The following is a 22691-nucleotide window of genomic DNA, read 5'->3' on the forward strand; positions in this document are numbered from 1 at the left end:
ACGAGCACCCACCGTTTTGAGCTCTAACCATCGCTCAAAATGTTCGCACGGAAATCGATCAATTTCCTAATGAACCATTCATAAAAGCTGACTCTCAAACTTTCATAATTTTCGCTGTAAACGTTCAACGTATAAACTCGCGGAATACGTAACGTGTAATCGGTCATGATCCAACGAATCATATTCAGGAATAATCGAGCAGCTTTCTGAAAAATGTAGGTCTGTTTTTGAAATTTTTGTTCGTTTTATAAAAACATGAAAAAAGGGGAAAAAGGAACAAAGTTGAAACACAGTTAATATTAAATAAGAAAGAAATGGAAAGCTTCCAACGCAATTTATTCGACTCGCCATGCTAATGCTAATGGACTCTCTTTTTTCCAGAAAATCTCTCAATTCCGATTTGAATAAAAGGAATAACACGCTGAATCAGAGTTAGAAGGAGGGGGCGCGATATGTATCGATTTCAATTAAGCTCAAAACGATCGGTTTGCTTTCCTACTCCCCTACAGAGCACGATACAACGAATACAATATTTGATTCACGTGTACATACGTACGATACAGGCTAATTGAACAATAAAGATGAAAGATAAAGGATTGAGGATGGTTGTTATCACATCGTTTTACAAAAATTCCACTCGTCGGGAAGAAGCAACGATATTCTATTACGTCTGATCGTTTTATCTCTTTTTCTCTCGTTACATGGTATAAAGGTGCAAAAAATTGGAGAGGCACGATCATCGTCTGAATACCTAAGGTCGACGATTCACCTGGAGCTCTACAAACGCGTACTACGACTCGACTAACACGACGAATTCACGACAAAGGATAACTCAAGAGCTCGAGGATCTTCCACGTAGCGAAAGATCATCTAGCAAAATTTTCTTCTACTCGTTGCAATGGCAACTCATCTAGCGTATCCATTGACCAAGTAACAAATCTCCGGTGCTATATTCCATTCTGATCGAAAATCGTAGCCAGATGTTCCCTTCCTCCATCGCGATCGATTTCTTTTAATTAATCCCGATCATTTCGCGAGCTTACAGTCATAGTTATTAATATACAGGTTTTATCTTGGCCTTCTTGAACCGGGCCCACGTCAGCATTATTAATACGATTCGACGTCATCTTTATCAGCAACGAAGTCGTCGATGAAGCCTCGTTATAGCGAAAGTCCTGACCTCTTCTTCCGAGCGAAATATTTTTGCCTTCTCAATTCCATTTTTATCAGCGAAATGTACGACTTTAAGCGGCTGCCGAGCTCGTTATCGATAACAAGCGGAGGCAATCGGCAGGGATCGTTGAAAAGTTTCCCAAGGAACGATGCAAAATTTGGCAAAATAGAGCTTCTGTGTTACGGCGGAGAAGCACTTGTTTCGTTGTCATCACGGACATTCACGATTCACCTAAAATATCGGCGAGTGATTCACCATTGCCTCGAAAATTTCCTACGTCCTCCCGATCTTCTCTCGAAAAAGCGAAAACACGTCTGTGCACCATTAGGATCGGCAAAAATAGCCGGTGATCGGTGAGTGAAACAACCCCAGTCAGAGCATCCGATCGGAAAAATATTCAGACCGACGTCATCGTCTGTCATAATCGTTTAGCTTCTTACAAGGACCGTTGTCCTCTCTTCGTGTTCTTCTCTAGAGTATGTTGCGTCAGCCACGCAGCTTTAGTGGCAGTTTTCATAGTCTCGTATATCCCTCGTTCGTTAAATACGCATTGTTAAACTAAATTAAAACGAATCAATCGACAAAGGAATACGTCCAAGTATAGCTCTGACCTCTTTGCTTCGTAAGAGGCTGTCCAGTTTTCTTGTATCAGAAAAATTAAGCATCTCCATCGAAGAACGTAGAACCACGACCCCGTGCACGATACCACGAGATCTGTTTCGATCTCTGTTGCACGAATCCACCGTTCAGCTTGCACCATTAAGAACACACATCCGGTCGGTCAGCGTCTCGAGAGCAACACTGGTCCGTGAAACAATCGTCGGGAACAAAAAATCGAGGGTGTTCTACGACGAGAACAATTGTCCGCGTGAACGGTAGGTTTGTGTACACGTGCATTCACTCGAGCACCTCGTGGACGTCGTCATTGCAGCATGACGAAGAGGACGAGGAAGAAGACACCGTGGAAGGCGTGGCTGTATCCAAAGGAGAGACTGTCCGCGACTTACAAAATCAGAAGACGCACGTGCAGTCCTCCGAGGCCCTGGCCTACCTGGCCCGCTTCCTGTTCAGTTTCGCGAGCTTACGTCGCTTCAATATCAGCTGATATAACGTGTCCAACCCCTCGTGGAGGCCTTCGCCGGTGATCGCGCAGGCTGGCTGCACTCTGATGCACGCACTGCCTGGCATTCCAGCTAGTTCCAGGACGCCTAAGTGCTTTTCCAACTCGCCCACCTCTTTGGCACCTGTGGACATCAGGCGGAACGGTTTGGTCAGTTATTGGGTGTATTGAGAGCAAAGAGCGGTAACAGGATGAGGTGTTTTGTTCAAAAAGAGGATTTCCTTTTCTGGTTGCTCAGGATCGTGAAAAATAAATACTTTTTCGTTGATGGTATGTGTTAATGATGAATCGAGGATGAAGGTTGTTTAAGTCTTGTGCGATGGAACTTGCATCTCTGTAGCGTTCCACGATCATCTTTTTCTGGTAGTTTAGGATCGCGTAAAATCTTAATTTAGACTTTTTTTTTATCAAAAATGAAGAGACGCAGTTTTGATCTTGCGATGGAATTCTTGTGATGAAATATATCTTCGGTATTGTAGAATTTTTTCATCTAGAGTTTTAGTCAACGATGAAGGTAGTTTAGGTCTTGCGATGGATTTCGGATTTAAGGAACATTTTCTTTTCTTAATAATTCAGGATCATGAGGAATATTTCCTATTTGGAATTTAAAAGGACGAAGATAACTCAGGTCTTGTGGTGGAATTCGAGTTCTTGTTACGGTGACGATTTTCTTTTTTGGTAAGTAGTTCAGGATCATTGGATCTTGTAATTTAGGATTGTAGTTGAATAGGGATATAGTTCGAGTCTTTTGATTATATTTGGGTCTCTGATTGAATTAGTAAAGTCGTAGAGGAATACTTTTAGGATTCTAGAAATTGAATCAAGTTCGATAAAAGACTATATGGTATGTGTCTAGTTAATTTAAGAGGACAGATTACATACTCTTTGTTTCTAAACAATTATCCTTGCCGAATCAATAGTCTGTAGACGTTGAACTTCACGAATGGCAAGTGTTATTCAATGGTTTACATTCAGTTACATAATAAAAGGCATAAAAGCATAATATATAGAAGTTGAAAACGATAATCTTACGAATGACGCAACTGTCTTCTATCAAATTTTTTTTCAAGACCATTAAAAGCAATGTGTTTGTGAAATCAAGTGCTGCTGCCTCATAGATATACAATCTATAATCTAATCATGCTCCAATATAGATTGCGGTCAAGTGCATTTATAGTCCTCGTAGCGAAGCCATAAGCTTAAACCGATACGTGGCTGTCTTCTCAGCCACTTGTTCATACTCTTAAAGTCTTCGAAAGCAATTTGATCTTGTTTTTGAACACGGAAACCATTTGCTACAGCTAACATCCAAATGAAGCCTCGTGGATAACGAAACTTTTAATTTAGAATAAAAGAAAAATCTACTTTTATATAACAGTGTATTAATAATACTGAGCAAGCGTTGGGAATATAAAATGGTTCTCATTCTTTTTAATTATTATTACACGAAGAAGATATAAAAACGTCTGCGTTTTCTAATATCTCCTTACAAAGGAATATATCTTAGACGAACAAGAGAACACATCTAAATACTACATATATCAATTTAGCGATCGAGCAAAGTCCCACGCGAATAATTAAACACATAACATCAAGCTTAAGATCGTCTTCCTTCGCTTTCTTTTCTTGTTATCTCTACGTTATTACTAAACAAACATTGAAATAAACGAGGGAGACAGAAACCTTGGCATTTTCACTAACACTTGCTTATAAAAGACAGCTTACAGAATAGACACGAAGAGATGTTTAATACTACGTTCTCTCAAGCAATTAAGCAAAGTCTCGGAAATAATTAAACGCTTAGTCCGAGTTTCAATTAAATTTCTTTCGTTTTCCATTCCAATTATATCTCCTGTTATCGTTAGACATATACTGAAACAAACGAATGAGGCACGGAAACGCTTTCCAGTATATCCTTGTAAAAGACGATAGATAGGACAAGCAGGAGAACGCGTTTTTAATACTCTGCGTCACCGTGAGCAGTTTAATTTACAAAAGAGGCCACGGTTCCTCTTATAATCGAGGCGAAACGCCAACTTAGCACATGCATACATGCACGAGTACCGTGTTACCTGGCAGATCCTGCTTGTTGGCCAGGATCAGAATGGGAACACCAGCGTTATCCGGGCTCCTGGCTGTTCTGGTCAGCTCCATTTTTGCCTCCTCGAGCCGTTCCGCGTCGCAAGAGTCAACCACGAAGATAATACCGTCTGTGCACCGGGTATAAGACTTCCATAATGGTCGCAATTTCTCTTGCCCTCCCACGTCCCATACGAGAAAATTCACACCTGCGACAAACCACCATAGCAACCCATTTTACTTGCCTTCTTCTTTTTCTATAGCATTTTCTTTTTCCTTGAACAAAAGCTCTAAAGGGGATGAAACTGGTGAAACTATCGTTTAGGGTGGAAAGATGCGACTACATTGTTGGATTTGGGCTTTTGCATAATAAATTTATGAAAATAAATAATATTAATGAATCGATAAATTACAACTGGCAGCTTATAAATTTTTCGTTTACAATTTTATATCGGAATGGAACAAGTATCGGATTTAATAATAATTAGACTGCGGATGGTTACACAAATGATTGGCTTTGTGAAGGTAATTTAAAAAGGTGGAAGCTAAGTAGAAATTTTGTTTCACCGACTGAATGTGAATGGGCTTGCTTTGCATATTTTACGTATGTCTCGAACAATAATTTCGAACGTAATTCTGCAAATTTTTGCACCTTTGAATTTTACATAAATCTAATATGAAATAATATATACTCTACATTTTATTTTTATAATCTAATATAAAGGATCTAATAACGATAAAATCTAAAAATCTATAGAATCAGCTTGTGGAACTTTGGTATTAGATTTCAATTTATCAATAAGTTGTCCTATGCAAAATCTGTACTAATTAATACAAAAGAACCATTTATTCCAGAAACTTTTCGTGTTTCTATCACGGAAATGATCGATCTTTTCACGATTTGCTTTCTAAAGATATTAAAAAGCCTACCAAGGGGAATGTGAAAATTTTCCCTGCACAGCGTTTAACCTTTCTTTGCCCATGGAAAACGCTATGAAAATGCTATGTAAAATAATTGGCAGAACGTGGAAGGTAATATTTTTTATCCTGACGTTATTATCTCGAGTATAGCCCACGGCATGCGCATTTTAGTTGCTTTCACATCCTGTTTTAATTCAAAGAAATGGAACTCGTAGGACGCTTCTCTAATGCTTAGGAAACGATCGTGATTTCTTTTCACTGTGAACTGTACTTTCTCTAAAGCAGACACGCCGCCATACGAAGTGCAAAGGGACAAAAGAGGAAGAGGTTCTTTAACGCGATTTCCATCTCTCGGCGCGATCGTTGCTACCAGGTTTCTGGGACAACGAGACCTAGTCGTACGAAGAAACATCGACATCGACATTGACTTATTACGTTGCCACGCACGCGGTAACTGTAATAAATGTCCGCGTTAAGCGTTATCCTGACCACGTAATGGTTACGTGTTCAGTTACGATAGTTGCGCGTTCCAGCTATAGACGCTGCATTGAGAAAAATCATCGCCGATTGCAAATCGGTGTTTACCGCGTGACTTGTTTCGGTTTGCTACAAGAAGATGACGGAAGTAACTCTAGAAAATTTTACAGAATATCATCGCTAGTAACATCGTCGCTTTTCCGCGTTTCTCAATTTATGACCTACTACAGCCGGAAATTAACTAAGAAGATAACCCGTGAATTGGTGTATGCCGCGTTGAAAAGCGTAAGCTAAAACCGCGGTAAACTCGTGTCTCAACGTTGATCGTCGTCGCAAGTATAGTATACTAAGAAACATTAAGAATGATTCGACTTTACCTTTCGCTTTTCCGATGCCACCACGGATTCTCTCGCAATTGAAGCCAATGGTGGGCACGGTGTTTAGGTACTGGTCGAACTTGAGTCGATACAACGCGGTGGTTTTCCCAGCACTGTCGAGACCGAGCATGGCCACGTGGAGCGGCGTTCCCGTGGGAAGTGCCTCGAGGAAGCCGCCGCTCGTGCCGCTCCTGCCCATGCCGGCACCCATTCCTCTCCTTCACCAGCTTCCTCCTAACTCGACCACCGTTTCCTCCCCTCTAACCCTCCTTCTCCGCCTTCTTCCCTTTTCTTTTATCTATCATTTAGATTTCTCCGTCTTTTTCCTTCAAAATCAATCCTCGATATCCGATCGGTCTCCTCTCGCACCTCTGCCGCTCGCTCTATTCTATCCACCACTTTCTCTTCGATATCTCGGATCAATAATCCTCCGTCCTTCGTCTCAACGACCGCGTTCTTCCTCTTGAAAATTCTCTTCTTCTACTTCATGCTGGATTTAACTGGCACTCAGGAGGACCACCAGTGTTCCCTTGTCCGGCAACTGCTTTTTCTTCCCCCGAATTTCTCTCTCTCCCTTTCCCCCTTGTGCACGATCCACCGCGTAGCTGCACCGCCTTTATTCCATGCTAGCTCGGTAATCTGGCCGTCTAGTTTCCAGCCTTTCGTTTTATCTCTCTTGAACCAACCCGGTTCTTCTCGTTCCTGCCTTCTTCGTCCCTTATATCCCTCGTGTGGATGATGCTGGTTTGACTCGCGTCTCTGGGCCAACGTGGACGATCGGGGAGAGAAAGAGAAAGACAGAGAGAGGGAGGCTCTCCTCCGCTTTCGATGCTCGTCCCCGCCGTAAAAGGACTCGCTTCGAGGCCACGATCACTACCGCACCGGCTGAAAATGAAAGGAGAAACGTGTTAGCGATGCCTGCTGGCTACATCGGCCGCGCTTTTCACATCTCGTCTTTTTGCCCGTTTTTTCTTTTTTTTCTTTTTCTTGCTTTTTTTCATTGCCCTGTCTCGATAGATCTCGAGTATGCCCCAGGTATTTTGTTCGACTACGGAGATACAGGAATTTTAACAGCGGAATTATCGTCGATTAGACCGTACTCCTGTTTGTACGGTGGAACCTCAATAATTTGGAAACCTCGAGAACCTCCACATGTATCGAGATTTCGTTCGTTTTCTTTGGATCCGCTGTGAAAACCTCTATAAATCGAGATGCCAGGCCCGCTTTGTCTCGATTTATTCGTCACGCGCTTAAGCGCGTCGCTTTACAAGCAGCTCGATCTCTGCACGCTCGAGCTTATCTCCATAGGGAAACTTAACACTAATCTTATCAGGCTCGGTCGAATGACCGGTTTTCAAATTTCATTAAAATATGTACAGTCATTGAGGTTTCTTTTGTTCGTCTTATTATTCTATTAACAAAAATCGAGAAATTGATTAATCATATGATATGAGAATTTACGTGGAACTGATATCAAATTGATGTCGAATCGATACAATTAAACAAATTTAACACGAGCAGAAGATATTTATGTTCGTAATTCATGTGAAACCAAGTGCAATTTTTGAAATAAATAAATATATACACATACGTGCAATTAAAAGACGATGGGATCTATGCAAATTCTGCAAGCCTTCGATTTCCCAACCTAATCTGTCTCTTGCTGCGGAAACATCGATATAGTAAAGAGAATGAAATTCCCGGAAGAAGACACGAGCAGAACGTGACAAACCCATTCTTCTCGATCTCTCGATTTGCAACAAGCCGGATTAGGTTCGCGAATATAAGTTTCTTGAAGACAGAAGATAAATCTATGAAGCTTCACAAACGATCAAATAAAGAATCGTGTTCGAAATATCACAATTAATAGAAATAAATTTCACAATCAATTAAGAGGACAATCTCGATAACATAGGGTGGACCGCGTTTCGAAGTTACTTATCGTGATTTCTGCCTGTGGTCGTCAGCTTTGCGCGCTAATTTTTCTTTTCCACGCTAATCGCACCATGTCAAATTGCCGTAAGCATGGAACGAAGGTTAACGAGCGAGAGACGAAGAAGGATCGAGACACGATTCGCGCTATTCCTCGCAACGATCGATCAAATTGTTAAATGATTGGCATAATTGCGGAGTATAGCACGGACTAACTACGCGAGATAAGAGTCAATTAATAGCGCGATTTAAGAAGGGCGCCGTTCACTGGCAGTACGCTGTTGGCAAAAGAAAAAGAAAAAGAAAGAAGAAAAAAGAAAAAAGGATCGCGAGAACGCGACTAACCTTGGCAATAAGGAATACAAATCTAACCACTCGACATGCAAATCCGCCGGCTGAATATTCCTGTTCCACGAGGCGTGATTAATCTCCTTCCACTAGGCGGCAAACTTTATGGATAACACTACGGTTACGGTTGCAGGCTACAGAGAATTCTGGGGCCAAGCCATTAAACGTGTAATGTGCATATTGCGCGCCTTGTGACACACAGCAGAAATTTCGCCATGGCGGCGCGACGCTCTAAAACCCGAAGACGCGCCTTCTCGATGCTTGTAAAGTGTCGGCTAACCGTACTAAACTTTATTTAGCTTAGCCCTTAACTGGTTAGCTGTTGCTACCTCAAAGAAAAGCGTGTATCTAGAATGTGTGGCGAAAAGTAAGCGACGACGAGTATACTCGTCAAATACATAGTATATTGTAATATAGAATTCAGTTGTAACGAGACGACTGTTTTTTATTTTTTCATTTTATTATCGCAATTTACTGCAATTAGTAAATTGCAATTCGAACAACAAATTGTAACTACTTTTCGCGAGTGACGAGTATACTCGGCATAAGACAGAATATTGCCATTTCTTCGTGACGAGTATACTCGTCAAACGCATAGTATGCGCGGCTGTTGCAATATAGAATTAAGTCGTAATGAAACGACTGTTTTATTCTTTCATTTTATTACCATTTCTTCATGACGAGTATACTCGTCAGAAACAGCTAATTGGTTAAACCTACCGATCGGCTTCTTCCGATTCCGTGTCCGAAGATCAAATTAACCGTTTAAAGAGGACCGTAAAATAAGAATGGAAGAAAATCAGCGCTTCGATCAGAAGCAGAAAAATCCGCGAGAAAATTCGATATGTGCTTGTATCAACAGATGTTAATAATACGTGTTGATGTAATAACCGTGTGTAATAATATGAGCAGAAAGGAAAGGAACGTAATGTCTCGCCTAAGGACTGCGCGCACCAAAATAACCCACGAATAATTACCTGGCTAATTAAAAGAGCATAGCAGACTTACTGTAATATATGCCGTAACCAGCAATTAACGTCCACATACTCTGCGAATGTAGATATAGAGAAATAGACGAACACAGAGACACGGAATAGAACCTGATACAGCCCTAACATCGCGAAACTACATATCGAACGCATTAAGCTTCCTCAAAGAAATAAATGTGTACACTAAAATCTAATAGGTCTAAGTCTAATATCGTCGCTAATGATCCTGTAGTTGATACGAAGGTTAAACGCGTAATAAAAAGAAAAGAATGTGGGGATCCAGTTATTTCAAGTTACCACTCTTAATATAGAAAACGGTGTTGCTAATAGAAAAATGGATGGCAATACCTGCAGAAATATATTTGAAAATATTATGTTTGGAAATACATATATGTATTACAAAATAATTGTATAATTCTAAATTATACAGATTATAAGCGAAGAGTACTTCTTTCTTTTTAAATAGTAGAAGTTTAAGTTTAGGATGATACAAAATTTGGAAATATTAGGTTTGAAAAATACGTGTATGTATATTTCATCGAAGGGTATTTCTTTTTTTTATGATAGAAGTGTAAGTTTTTAACGATGCTTGCTTACGCAATTCCGAAAAGCCTTCATTTCCTATGGGCAAAATAATTTTCTCGGAGAAGAACGCTAGCGCTGTACAAAGTTCTTTTTGCCATGCAATTTTTGCTAACAGATGCGAAGATGCATTAGCCACACGTTAAATTACTTCCACAAATTTGGTTTGATGCTTCAGTGCACATAACAGTACCTATTATCTGTCGTTTTAATAGCATTCCTTTTTTTTTAAACAGTAGAAGATAAAATTTTGCATAACATAAATCAACAATTATTTCCATTATGAAAGGAAACAAAGAACGAATATGAAGTTTGAAAATGCACGTTAATCGTGGCAAAAAGCATTTCTTTTGTTTTTTTCTCAAATACTTTTCACAAATTAGCTCAGTAAAGACTATTAGCTTTTCACGTTTTTCCTTTCAGTTGAAGGAATTTATTACCGAAAAAAGACGAAACGTTTCATTTAACAATTAAATCTTCCTTAACTTTCATCGCAAATTTTTCCAACAACCTAGTAGCTTCGCTGTGAGGCGCAATTTCCCGCCAAAAATTGCAACACACCACGCTGTTCATAGTCTCGTGCGGGAGAACTCGTCCCTTTATCGAGCCAGGCGACTGTAACCTCGTTAAATTCTTTTTGGCCGAAGCAGAAACAGGGGAAACGAGACGGCGAGGCAACTTAGAGTTTTAATTCTCGTCGGACGCCGGTTATTGCACGCTTTATTCCGCTTAAAAATAGCCTGTGCTGCTCGGCTGTTTAAGCAGCAGATAAAACGAGAACATCATCGCTAGCCTCCGTGATTCCATGGTGGGCGAACATGGAGAACAGGCTCGTGCCGTGATCCTCCCTTTTGATTGTTTCTATTACCGTAATTTACGATTACCATTATTCTCGGCACCGTTTCGTCGACGCTGCGCTCTGCTCTGGATCGACTCGATACAACGTCGAAACAGCGTCGTCCACGATTTATCGGAACACCCTGTGTATCAAGTTCTTCACGCTCGTTGGAAATTTAATATGAAACTCGCTGCGACATACGTATAATATAATAATGCTATTATAAGTATTAGGATTAATCTCCATTGGTTATAGAGAAGAGATAAGTTTGGAAAATTGTCGGAAAATTATTGAAAGAATCGCTGGCTAGAATTATTAAGATACAATTAGGAAGGTAATTATTAGAAATTATTGAAAGAATTATCGAAGAGAAGATCTTGAACTGTGAGCGATCTACGTATTCAATGTTGTAATAAAAATCTCATCAATCGTATATGTAACAAAATTAATAATAATAGAGTCTTCCTTAGATCAACGCTCAATTTTGTCACTCGTTTTATCGATTCTTTTCTTGCTACATATTCGTTGGTTCCGCAAGATGAGTCTTTTTACATTACCCGTCTGAGTTTTCTTCTTGATGCAATTCAAATTTCTCAATGGTGTCTAGATGAGAGAATTATATCGTAGAAATTTTATTATCGTAGAATAATTTATTGCTGTTCTATAAAACCTTACTATTTCTGTTACAACTTTCCCATAAAATATTTATCACATTACATTTACGTAATATTTTCTCCTCGATTTTGTTCGCAATGTTGTAGAATTAAATAAAAATGCAAGATTCAAATAAGAAGATCTAGGACATCCTCTATGTATAATTAACAATACTCATACTCCCATAGATATTTAATAATCTTCAAAGAATTAATTTTTCTATTAGATAGGTTGAAACTTGCAATTATATTCGATCGTTGAAAACGGAGAAATAATAAGCTATACGTGAATCGCTGCTCGTTCTGTCAGTCTCTTCCGGTCTATTGTTCCGGTCTTCCGGTGCCTAGTATGGCTTTTTTCGTCAAGTTAGGTGAATCCTTTATTCTTATTTCCGTCACGATCGAATCCACGGCTCGACTTCCGTGTTCACCACGATTCGATCGTTCGATTTCCGTGCATATACGCGTGGACAATAGAACCGTCGACTGCAGGCGAATAAAAATATTTGTCGATAGCTGATCCCGCCTTATAATAGGCGCGATCATTGAGAACGTTCTATGAATCATTTTCCACTTCTCTTTCCTTTTCCTCCCTTTCTCCTCTCCTTTCGTTCATCCTAGCGATTATTATTGTTTCCCAGATTCACCATTTTCTCTAATCACGCAACTGGTTACTTTTGTTCTCGCCCATTTTTTAACGAGTCCGCCGCAATCACGATCTCCTTCCTCGGTTATTTACCTATTTAATTGTACGCGACTCCGAGACGTGTAATTTTGCAGCTGAGTACACGCTTCCTATAATAACAGCCGAGAGATCGTTCTGATAAAAAGCGCGAGTTTATGCGAGGATGATCCTCGTAAATCGTTGAGAAGAGTATCGTGTGCGTGACTGATTGAAATGATTTCCTGTGACATAAATAGTTGCTACCGAATATATGCTAATTTCATTTTAACTCGGATATTTTTCATTTTTAGAAAGGCTTCCCCTATAAATTCTTTCTTTGAGATATTCCAATTTCTTCTATTTTCTTTTCTTTTTTTTTTTTTTTTAAGTATAGGACGATTTTTGTTTGATTATTTATTGTGTATTTTTAAAACGATACAAGAAATGATGTTCACGTTACCTATCGGTAGAACAAAGTCGGCAGAATAAAAATTCGCTGCTTAAATTGATCTCGATTGCAGACCTAGAAATAGTTATTTCAATATTTTTCTTTTTTTTTCCATCTCTCGCGAATCAAAGCTTCGAGTTGTTCTTTTCTGCTTCTTGTTTCCTTTTTCAAGTGGCACGAAAGACGTAAACGACGCTCGTATCAGTCGATACTCTCACCAGCAGCTCTTAAATTCTGCGCGTGGTCAAGTCCAGGCTAGACGAAACTCGTAATCCGAACGTGCTGAAGTGAATTTAAGGCTTCTCGGTAAGAGGTGAGGCCTTAAAGAACACGAGTCACAGATAACTAAGCCAGTAAACCGCAAAGCAAACACTTGATACTCGTTTTGTCTGTTTGCTTGTAACTTCGATCGTCTTTGCTTCGTTTTCAACCTGAACTATCGTTTCGCGTTAGCACACTTGTTTAACAACTGGTGTTTCTACCGAATTACGCAACAACCATCGTCTATCATTTGCATATTCGTCCCGTCGAGAGAGAAAAGAAATTATTTGCAAAAATATCTTATACTTTGAAAGTCGATACTTACGCCCATCGTAATTGTGTTATAAATAGGAAAATTTGGAGAAATTATGCAAATTGTGCGACAGGCACAAAGAGGAGTACGTAAAACGCGTATTATTGTCAGAATTTCCTTTGTACGAGACAGTTAAGGACCTGAAGAAAAAGAAACAGCGGAGGAATCGCTGATAAGGAGAATTGAAAATGAAGCACGAAAATTATTCTACCATATAATTAGAATGCATATGCAAGAGGCAATGAAGCTAAGTTACGGTCATTTCGCAGGAACAAATAAAACGAACTCGGAGATTCAAGATCTCATTGCACGCATCTCCTCCTAAACACTCGAATAGTACAGCAAATAGGCGTAGCAGTAAGTGTAGTAATACAGGCTGATAAAGCTAGATATAAGAACATTAGGTAAAATTAAATATAAATAAAAGTTAATTAAGATACAAATGTATATGTTTCCTTATAAAACTAAGTAGAATATTTTTAGAACATAAATGAGCAAATAGGAGGAGGAGAGAAACAAATGTAAAGCGTTCGACTTTCCAGCGTACGTGTAAGTGGCAAATCGTGATGGAAGATATCCTGAATTATATGGTAAAGAGTACACACAAATATTAGAATTTCTTTAAATTTCATCAAATCGTAGAATGTAAATGAAAGAAACAACAACGGGGAAAGATACCAGGTGAATGCCAGGATTTCTCTTTCACAGCCAAGATGTTTAGAAATAAAATTCATTAACTCGTAAATTGGTCGGAAAAAAAGGAAAAAGGAAAAGGGGAATATACGAAACGTTAGTCCTTCGCGAGTTAAATATATCTTAAAACGTACATTCTACAAAAATACCAAATTTCTTAGCACGTGTTTTCATCGTGCAAAGATGAATCAGTAAAAAGTTTTTATTGCGTGCAGCGTCTAATAGCGTCGTGTTATACGAAAGAGGATTCGGTAGCAAAAGAGCAAGTTCAAAAAATAAAAAAGAAAAAGAAACGGGTGAAAAAGGAAAGAATAATAGAGGCGTAAAAGGAAGGCGACGAGTGCTAACGAGTTTCGCGTCGATGGAGAGGAACACTCTGTTTTCGAAAAGGAAAAAATATGAAAGGACGTAGAGAACGTGTGTTCAAAAATGTTCCTGCTGGCAGGTGCGGCCGACTGGTCCAGAAAAAAGGAGATAAAAGTGGGCCGGGATGCAAGCCAATGCAGATGCACATGCACCAGATGCAGTTTACAGATATTGCTGCCAATACTTTTGCTCGCGTTTTTTTCTTTTTTTTTCATCTGTATTTCCCCTGTTTAGCTTTCCAGCTTTCCATCGAATAAAACATTCATTTATCGACACCATAGTGGCGATTAACTTTCTCTCGCTGTTCGGCTCGTACGTTTCAGAAGGTTTATCGCGTATGGTTAAAATAACAAGGAATACGACGAGTACACAAAAATACCAAAAATTTGGAATCGCTATGTGTCTCGAGGAATATAAAAATCTAAAGAAAAGTCAGTAGGAATTTTGTTAGGAGTTAGAAAATTCTTTTGTCATTATGTATTGGAGGCAACGAAAATTATCATTGATATCTGCTGCGTCAATTTCCAATCAAACGTTAGGAGAACGTTCAATGGAAAAACTGAGAAAGCGATTCCAATTTTTCGTGTATAACGCGCGATAGCGATCAGAGTTTTACGATAAAAATATATTTAAAAAATCTTGACAAAATTATATGACAAAAGAGTGTGGAATATATTTCGTGGTATTAGTGAGAGGACGAAATATTGGAACAGGGGGAGGAACAGCAAAAAGATATACAATGAGAATAACGAAAATACGAGATTAAAAATTCCTGTAAAAATTCATGGAACGGAATTTACGATAAAAGTGCCGGTTGTAATCCCGATGGAATACTCTCTACAGCTCGCTGTACGATTTTTTGGAACACGATTATTAATTTATCGAAACTACTACGGCTTTAAGTTTTATAGGTTCGACAATGAAGCTTGAAGTATTAAGCGTTTCCATTTTTATATCCTGAAAATGCTTTTTCTATAAAAAAGGCTCAATTTTATCGCAGGATTCTAGTTCCGTTAAATTTTGTCGAAAATCCTGGAATGTTAGAACATAGATCGATGATCGTAATTCAAAGCAACAGAAAATTTCCATCGCTACATATTCTAGTTATTTTCTATATTATACATTCTCTTTCGAGCGAATATTTTCTGAAAAATTTACTTTCCCTAGTTCTGAAACCATATGATCGTATCTCTAGATAATTACAACGCGAATTAATGAATTTCTCAATTTTGAATGTTTGTCTTCGATATTGATCGTTACACGGATCAAACTGCAAATCCATTAAATTTGTTAAATGTTTCCTTATTTCACAAAAGAAGAAACTCAAATCGCATAGTGAAAATCGCTAAAACCGCACAATCAGCGAAATCTGTTCTCCAATTAAGCAGATCGCGATACGAAGTGGTATTTAATTTCTACGTCCTGGCGTAATTAAATTTAATGCTACTTAATGATATTTAATTTCTATTTCCTAACACCACAAGCGACATAAATTCCCGAATAATATATCGTGGCGTGCATTAAACGCATGATCGAGCCATGAATAATTCACGCGGTTTGCGAGCATAAATTTCCGCGAGTTCCACGATTCCAAAAACGATCGTCGGGACTCACCGAAAATTCCGGTGTCGAGCCTTCCAATTTGTATTCATCGTGTACAGACAGACGTAGCTCGGCCGAAACTTTGATCCTCAATTATGAGCAACGTCGTTAACGAACGTTCAATATAATTACAAGGCAACGCTCCGGGAAAAGCTGTACACGGGGTTCAATGTAACATTAACGAGACGCCGTGCTCTCTTTTTCTCTTTCAGCGAAACGTTTACACGTGTAAACAGCGACGATTCAAAAGAGGGGTTGAAAGAGCACAAACACACCCTTGGCGAACCGCCACTAATTTCCAGTCGCCCCCTACTTTCTCTTCCTTTTTCTCTCCTTCCTCCTCTCGCCTATTTCCTTTTTCCATCTTTTGTTCCTTTCTTTTTTTTTTTGTTTGCGCCTTTCCTTCCTCTACTCTAGGGTTTCATAGTTTGAATCTCGAGCACGCAGGAAAACACGGCCTGAAAGCGCGATAGATCGACGCGATTCTTCCGATTCCTGAAGAGAGATACGACTCGACACGCGTGTTATTTTGCAATCGTGTATTTTTATCTCGCTGTTTGAAGGGAAACGCATAGAGAGAGAGAGAGAGAGAGAGAGAGAGAGGGAGAGAGATGTTCCAGAAAACGAGAACGTTGTGATTCTTTCCTTTTTTCTTTTTTCTTTTTCTAAAAACAGCGGAGGTTCCTTTATAATTACTGGTGTTTCCCTTGATTTTTTTTCTTGATACTTTTGAGAAATTGAAATCTTGTCGATTCTTTGTTTAATTATTATTATTAGATTTAGGGGCTTCTGATTTTTTTGCTTCGACAATGATTGTCAAAAACACGTGTGTATTTTTTACCAAATTGATATTAACAAAATAGATGTTTACCAAATGAGGTCGCTTCTATTAGTTGCTAAAGCATTTTAATTATAATTGTCTAGGTGTACTGTACAGTATATTGCAAGTTGATAGTTGTACCGTAGAAAATCTTTCGAAATGAACGAACACGACGTGCTAATGACACGTTTGAAACCCCCGGAGAATCACAGATATGTCATCTGATCATCGTGAAAGTTTAAAATGCAAAATAAGTTTTGTTAATATTAAGACTATCTCCTGTTTGTCCAGAAATGAATACATTTGTATTTTAAACCACCCTGTATATAGAAATATATAGAAAATCTAGAGCAAAGTATACATCATATTGGAACAAATAAATTTCTATTTAAATTTAATTTGTTTAATTACGACCATAAAAATACAAATTTACGCAAACACGCAATTTATATCTAATTGCTAGCGATGTTGGTTTCAAGTAAAAAAGATACATGTCATAATATACATGTCTATATAGCGGATGAAATAAATTTCTATAATTTCAATTTGTTCAACCAGACACTGCTTTGTGTTACGACGAGTATACTCGTCACGCGTAGAAAGTAGTTACAATTTGTTGTTCGAATCGCAATTTACTAATTGCAGTAAACAGCAGTAATAAAATTAAAAAATAAAACAGTCATCCCGTTACAACTTAATTCTATATTACAACAGCTACACGTACTCCGTCTTTGACGAGTATACTCGTCGCCGTTTACTTTTCGCGACACATTTTAAGCAGACAATTTTCAAAGACGTTGCAACAGCTATCTGACTAATTACGACCATAAAAATATGAATTCACGCAAACATACAATTTATATCTAACTACATACTCAAGGAATGTTGATTTCAAGTACAACTATTCGAGTACAAAATACACCTTACACAATGTCTATGTAGCAGACGAAATAAATTTCTATGCAGATTCGATTTGTTTGTATGCACAGAAATATGAATTTACAGGAATATGTAAATTACGTTCGATTATAAAGGTTATCGGTTTCAAGTACAGGGTTAAGGGATCGAAACTAAAACGAGCGTCGCAGATAGAAGCTGAACGATGACCCAGAACACCAGATTTCTCTGGCGCTCTGTATATATTTCCTCTCGTCTCTCCCGGTTTAAATTTGATTTACCTACTTTTGCACGTGCATGCTAACCTGTATACCTGTCTTCTTGGCCCGCCAGTGCATTCGAGGTCACATAAATTATCGTCCGTAACACGTACACCTCCTGAATATTTATAGAAAACATCACGCGTTCCCATAGCCTGCACGATCTTGCATAATCGTTAAATAACATTCATCGTCGTAACCGTCGTGTCACGTGAAAACGAAAAACGACGCGTGTTCAACTATAGAAACAATCGTCGATTTCATGTTTAATCTCGTTCAATTTCGTGCCGGTAAATATCTCGCCGAGAGACTATCACTCGCTCGAGTTGTATTTTTATGTCTCTGTGAAATTATCGCGCGACAGAAAATTGGGGCAGATATATAAATTGCAGGGGAAAACAACCACGTATCACCTCATCGAATTTTTATGCGTTTTAAAATTATAACACGCGGGGAAATTGGAGCAGATATGAATTTTAGAGGATACGATTGTTTATCGTGCTTCTGCTATACGAGGGAGAGCGACGAAAAATTATCGTTTTAAATGTTGCACGAATTTCACGAAAGCTCGTGGAATTTTTACGCTTTTCAAATTATGACCCCTAGAGAAATTCGAGTAGAATGTAAATTTTATGTTATAGATAATTTTATTTTACAGGTAGTGGGAGAAAGTTTGATCTTTTTATCGTTTTTCTGAGATACAAAGAAGACGAGTAAGTTCCAGCAAAGTTAACGCGCTTTAGCTACTCTCCGAATGTCAGAAAAATCTGTGGTATATCGATTCGTCGAATTTTGATATATTCAGGTTATGATACTTCGATCATAGATCGAGGAAGATATAAATTTCAGATCGATGATCCTTTAAAATTAGTACCTTGGGTATTACTCAAATTCCACGAATACACGACATAAATCAAGGAATCGCGGTCATTGCTTTTCTGTGAAATTACCTCGTTCCAAAGAATTACAGCAGAGATAATCTCAGAAGATAAGATTATCATAATTTTCGGATATAAGAAAGATCGACGATTCTTTGCAAAAATTTTAGATATTTCGAGTATAGTGAAATTCGTACGTTTTTAAAATTAGGATTCACGAAAAAAAAAAAAAAAAAGAGAAAGAGAGGAAATTTTTCGTAAAATTAACATCTTGAATAATCCTCAAATTCCACGAACGATGTACATCGTTAGGAAACGAGTAATAATTCCAGCAGAATGGGGAAACCATTAAGGAAAATGGAGAGCGTTATTCAATCGCGATAGCCGAGTGAACAGGATCGATAACAGGATCGTGCATTCCAAATCTTTCGGCATTTATGGACGTGGCAAACGGTAAATGGAAATGTCGAGATTCTATTTATGGTGAAGTTTATGGTAAATAAATTCGATCGGCGTTACGCGAAACACCGATCACCGATCCGACTAAACGTACCGCGAGTTTTAAGGCGGTCACTCTATGGATAAAATGATTGCACGTGATAGCGCGAAGTGACAATTATACTTGCAATTTTCCTTTTTCCATCATACGGAACGACATCATACGCCGTGACAACTAATTGTGTGATTTGTTCGATGCCGTAAATCAGATGCGATAGAGATCATGAAAACGATAGAATTTTCTTTTTTCTTCTCTTCGAAAATTCTTTCAACGATTCGTCTCCTTTCTTTCTACTCTGTTTCCTTGAAAATGAAGCCTTAGACGTACAAATTTTACTCCATATTTGTTGCCTACTTTCTCTTCTACGATAACATCCTATTGATCGTTTACTCGTATCCAATCGATAACTATCCATGTTCAAGTATACTTGATAAATTTTCGAGCTCGATTTTCTCGGAAGCTAAGCAAGAAAATGAGAAAATTTTGTTCTACGTTATTTTCTCGTCTTCCCATAAGGAATCGCGTCGTGCACGCTTTTACGCGTTATTCGGCCGTATATAAACTTCACCAATATGATGACGATAGTCGAGTCCCGTAACAGCGTTAATGAAGTTTCAAAAAGATTCGCGTAACACGCATAATACGTTCGTTAAAGATTAGAAGGAAAAAGTTGTAAAAATCGTAGGAACCTCGCGAGTTAGGTCGACAGGAATAATTTTCTTAGAAGGTGTCACGGATACGAATCGTGGCATTATCGCGCTAGAGACGAACGAAAACGCGGCCTGAGGTTCTTATTTCGGCGGCACGGAATGCCGCTCGAATCGTTCGCGTGCCGTGACGTTACGTGAGCCCAAGAATCGGTCTGTAATTTGCAGCAAAGGCGAGGTAATTAAGATTTGCTGCTCGATCGTTTCAGTGATTCGCGTAGAACGCCTTGGATACCGATGTACGCAGACGTACAAGAAGAACTCCATAACATAGGAATTTCACCAAACGATATTGTTAATTGGTTCGTCTAAAATGGAAATCGTAGTTTAAGTTTGTGACCTTTTTCATTAACTTGTCGCAGCGATATGTCAGATAAATTAAGTACTCTGAAATGGTTCCCCGACTTGATCTACACGCTTGGAAAATTCTTGGCAACGAAGGGAGCTTTCGTTGTATCATGGGCCTCGGGCTACAGTTACATGTTAAACGTGTTTATTTCCAACTTTTTGCGACCTACATAACGATAGAAAATGGAACGCGAAGATTGGAGGGAAGGATATCTTAAGTCACATTCTCTGTCCTTTATGAGACAATAGTTTTCAAATTGACTATGTCGTTATCAAAACTGCTCTCTCACTTGACTTTGAAGCTAAACGTGTATTTTATTTATTATTATATTGCTGATCGTAACATTAAACTATTGGAAAACATAAAAATGTTAAGAATATTAACTACAAACATACCGAGACACCTTAATGTTTAGTATATTTATACAGGGTGGTTGGTAACTGGTGGTACAAGCGGAGAGGGGGTGATTTTACGCGAAAAAAGAAGTCGAAAATATACAATAAAAATTTTTCGTTTGAGGCTTTGTTTTCGAGAAAATCGACTTTGAATTTTCGCTTGGTACACGTGCGGTACGTTATAACGGATCTCACTGTAGATCGTTGTTTCGATGGAAAAATTAAAAAAAAAATAATTAAAAGAAATTTTTTATTCTATATTTTCGACTTCTTTTTTCGCGTAGAATCACCCCCTTTCCGCTTGTACCACCAGTTACCAACCACCCTGTATATTGTATGGTATCATATTGTTTAATGTATATATGTATATATCTATATTGTATATACTATATATAAATTGCAATGAGTCAGACTAAAGTATAATTGTTAGAAGACTGCCAACAGATCAGAACAGATAAAATTAATTGTCACAGTAATTAAATATATAATTATATATAGCTCAAATGGTGATAAGTAAAGAGTAAGACTGGACTAAATGTAAATGTAAGGAAAACAGTTGTAGAAAACTTGTGAAGAGTCATGCGTAAGACCGGAAGCTCCTCGAAGCCGAAAGACAAGAGACGATAAAAATACGAAAAAGGAAAAAAAAAAAGAGAAAAAGGAAAGATACAATACAATAATGATAACTTTGGCTAGACCAGGTTTTTTCCCCCTATCAGCTATTTCCCCTTAAGTTACCCTTTTATATTAAAATCAGAGATAAAAAGAAATACACTCATCGTGTCCTCTTCCTGTACTCTTCGCGTCTAACAGATTTATATAGCCGATAAATCAAGTGAGAGAAGGGCTGAACGAATAAATTCTTCCTGTTGCAACAACTATGAGCTGGATGTAGCACATGTAGGCAATCGAAACTAATAATAGACTCTACCGGGTCTATAGTCGATCGTCTACAGTTTATGTACGAGGCTTCGTATCCTCACATGGAGAACTTTGGAGTTCAACTCCACCCAAGCAGAACCTGCGATTTTCAGATTTCTAATATACAATTATCCTACATATCCATAGAAGGCGTCCTAAATATTTAGAAATCCTTTCCGCGCACAAGTACGTGTTCTTTTATCCTCTTGGTAACGCTATTTGTTGTCTTTACTGCAGGTGAGTCTTCTGGCACTTCGTGCGATTTTTTTATTACTGGACATTGCTTTTTCTACTTCCTCGTATAGCTTTTTTATTCTTCTCATTTGCCTTTTTTATTACTGCAGCTGCATTTTTAATAGCATTGCACTCCGTTTTTCATAGCCATGGATTCTCTTCCTCGATGCTTCTGTGTTGTTGTTTCGCTCGTTTTATTATTGTAATTCCTCTTTTTTTTCTCGCATTGCTCTTTTTTATCACTCAAAATTTCTCTTTTATATCCCTACGTTGCTGCCTCTTTATTGCTGCAACTCCTTTCTTGGTATCCTTACGCTGCTTCAAACGCGACACAAAAACATATAATAACGATTCTCGAAAGAGTGAAAAATCGACGTTACACGCGTACTTTTGGAAGAGACAGAAAGACACAGTTCCAAGATAACTACGCTGTTATAAACGAATCTCCAAGTCCTTGTGTCCCGAAACTGGCGCAGATTGCTTCTTTCAACCCTCGAAACGCATGTACTTTAGCTCTTGACCCATTTTACGACCTTTAAATTGCTTAATCAAGCGAAAATGAAATCCCTAACGTACATGATCAAGTAGAACAAAATTGTCGTTCAAGTAGTCGACACATTTTATCTCAAACCAGCTCTTCTTAACTATACAATGTTGTACTAAACTACATATTTTTAGCAACGAAATGGCATAAAAGTCAAAAAATCAACAACACTATGCTTATTGTATTTTCAAATTTATTTTCCTCGGGAGCAAAGCGTCTTACGAACAAATTTTCCTCCACATTTCCGATTTATTTTCACACGCGCAACGAGCTCTTGCAGATTATTTAGTTCTGTACAGTTCAGAATAGGACATGTTCGAGTATACCCGACCAAATTTTCAAGCTTGATT

At 38.4% G+C, this 22691-nt stretch overlaps 1 protein-coding gene across 1 annotated transcript in view; it reads right to left on the reverse strand.

Annotated features, from left to right (window-relative positions):
• Positions 1-258: 258 nt before the first annotated feature.
• Arl4 (ADP ribosylation factor-like 4) overlaps positions 259-22691 on the reverse strand; it is a 49109-nt gene continuing 26676 nt past the window's right edge. The window contains exons 2-4 of the mRNA XM_069127747.1: positions 6149-7033; positions 4367-4582; positions 259-2418 (exon numbers count right to left, since the gene is read on the reverse strand). Coding sequence (XP_068983848.1) covers positions 2222-2418; positions 4367-4582; positions 6149-6359 — 624 coding nt within the window. The 5' untranslated portion in view covers positions 6360-7033 and the 3' untranslated portion in view covers positions 259-2221. The remainder of the gene's footprint in view (positions 2419-4366; positions 4583-6148; positions 7034-22691) is intronic.

Source organism: Bombus flavifrons, chromosome 14 (assembly GCF_040668555.2).
Source record: "Bombus flavifrons isolate JBK064 chromosome 14, iyBomFlav1_principal, whole genome shotgun sequence".
Taxonomy (NCBI): Eukaryota; Metazoa; Arthropoda; class Insecta; order Hymenoptera; family Apidae; genus Bombus; species Bombus flavifrons.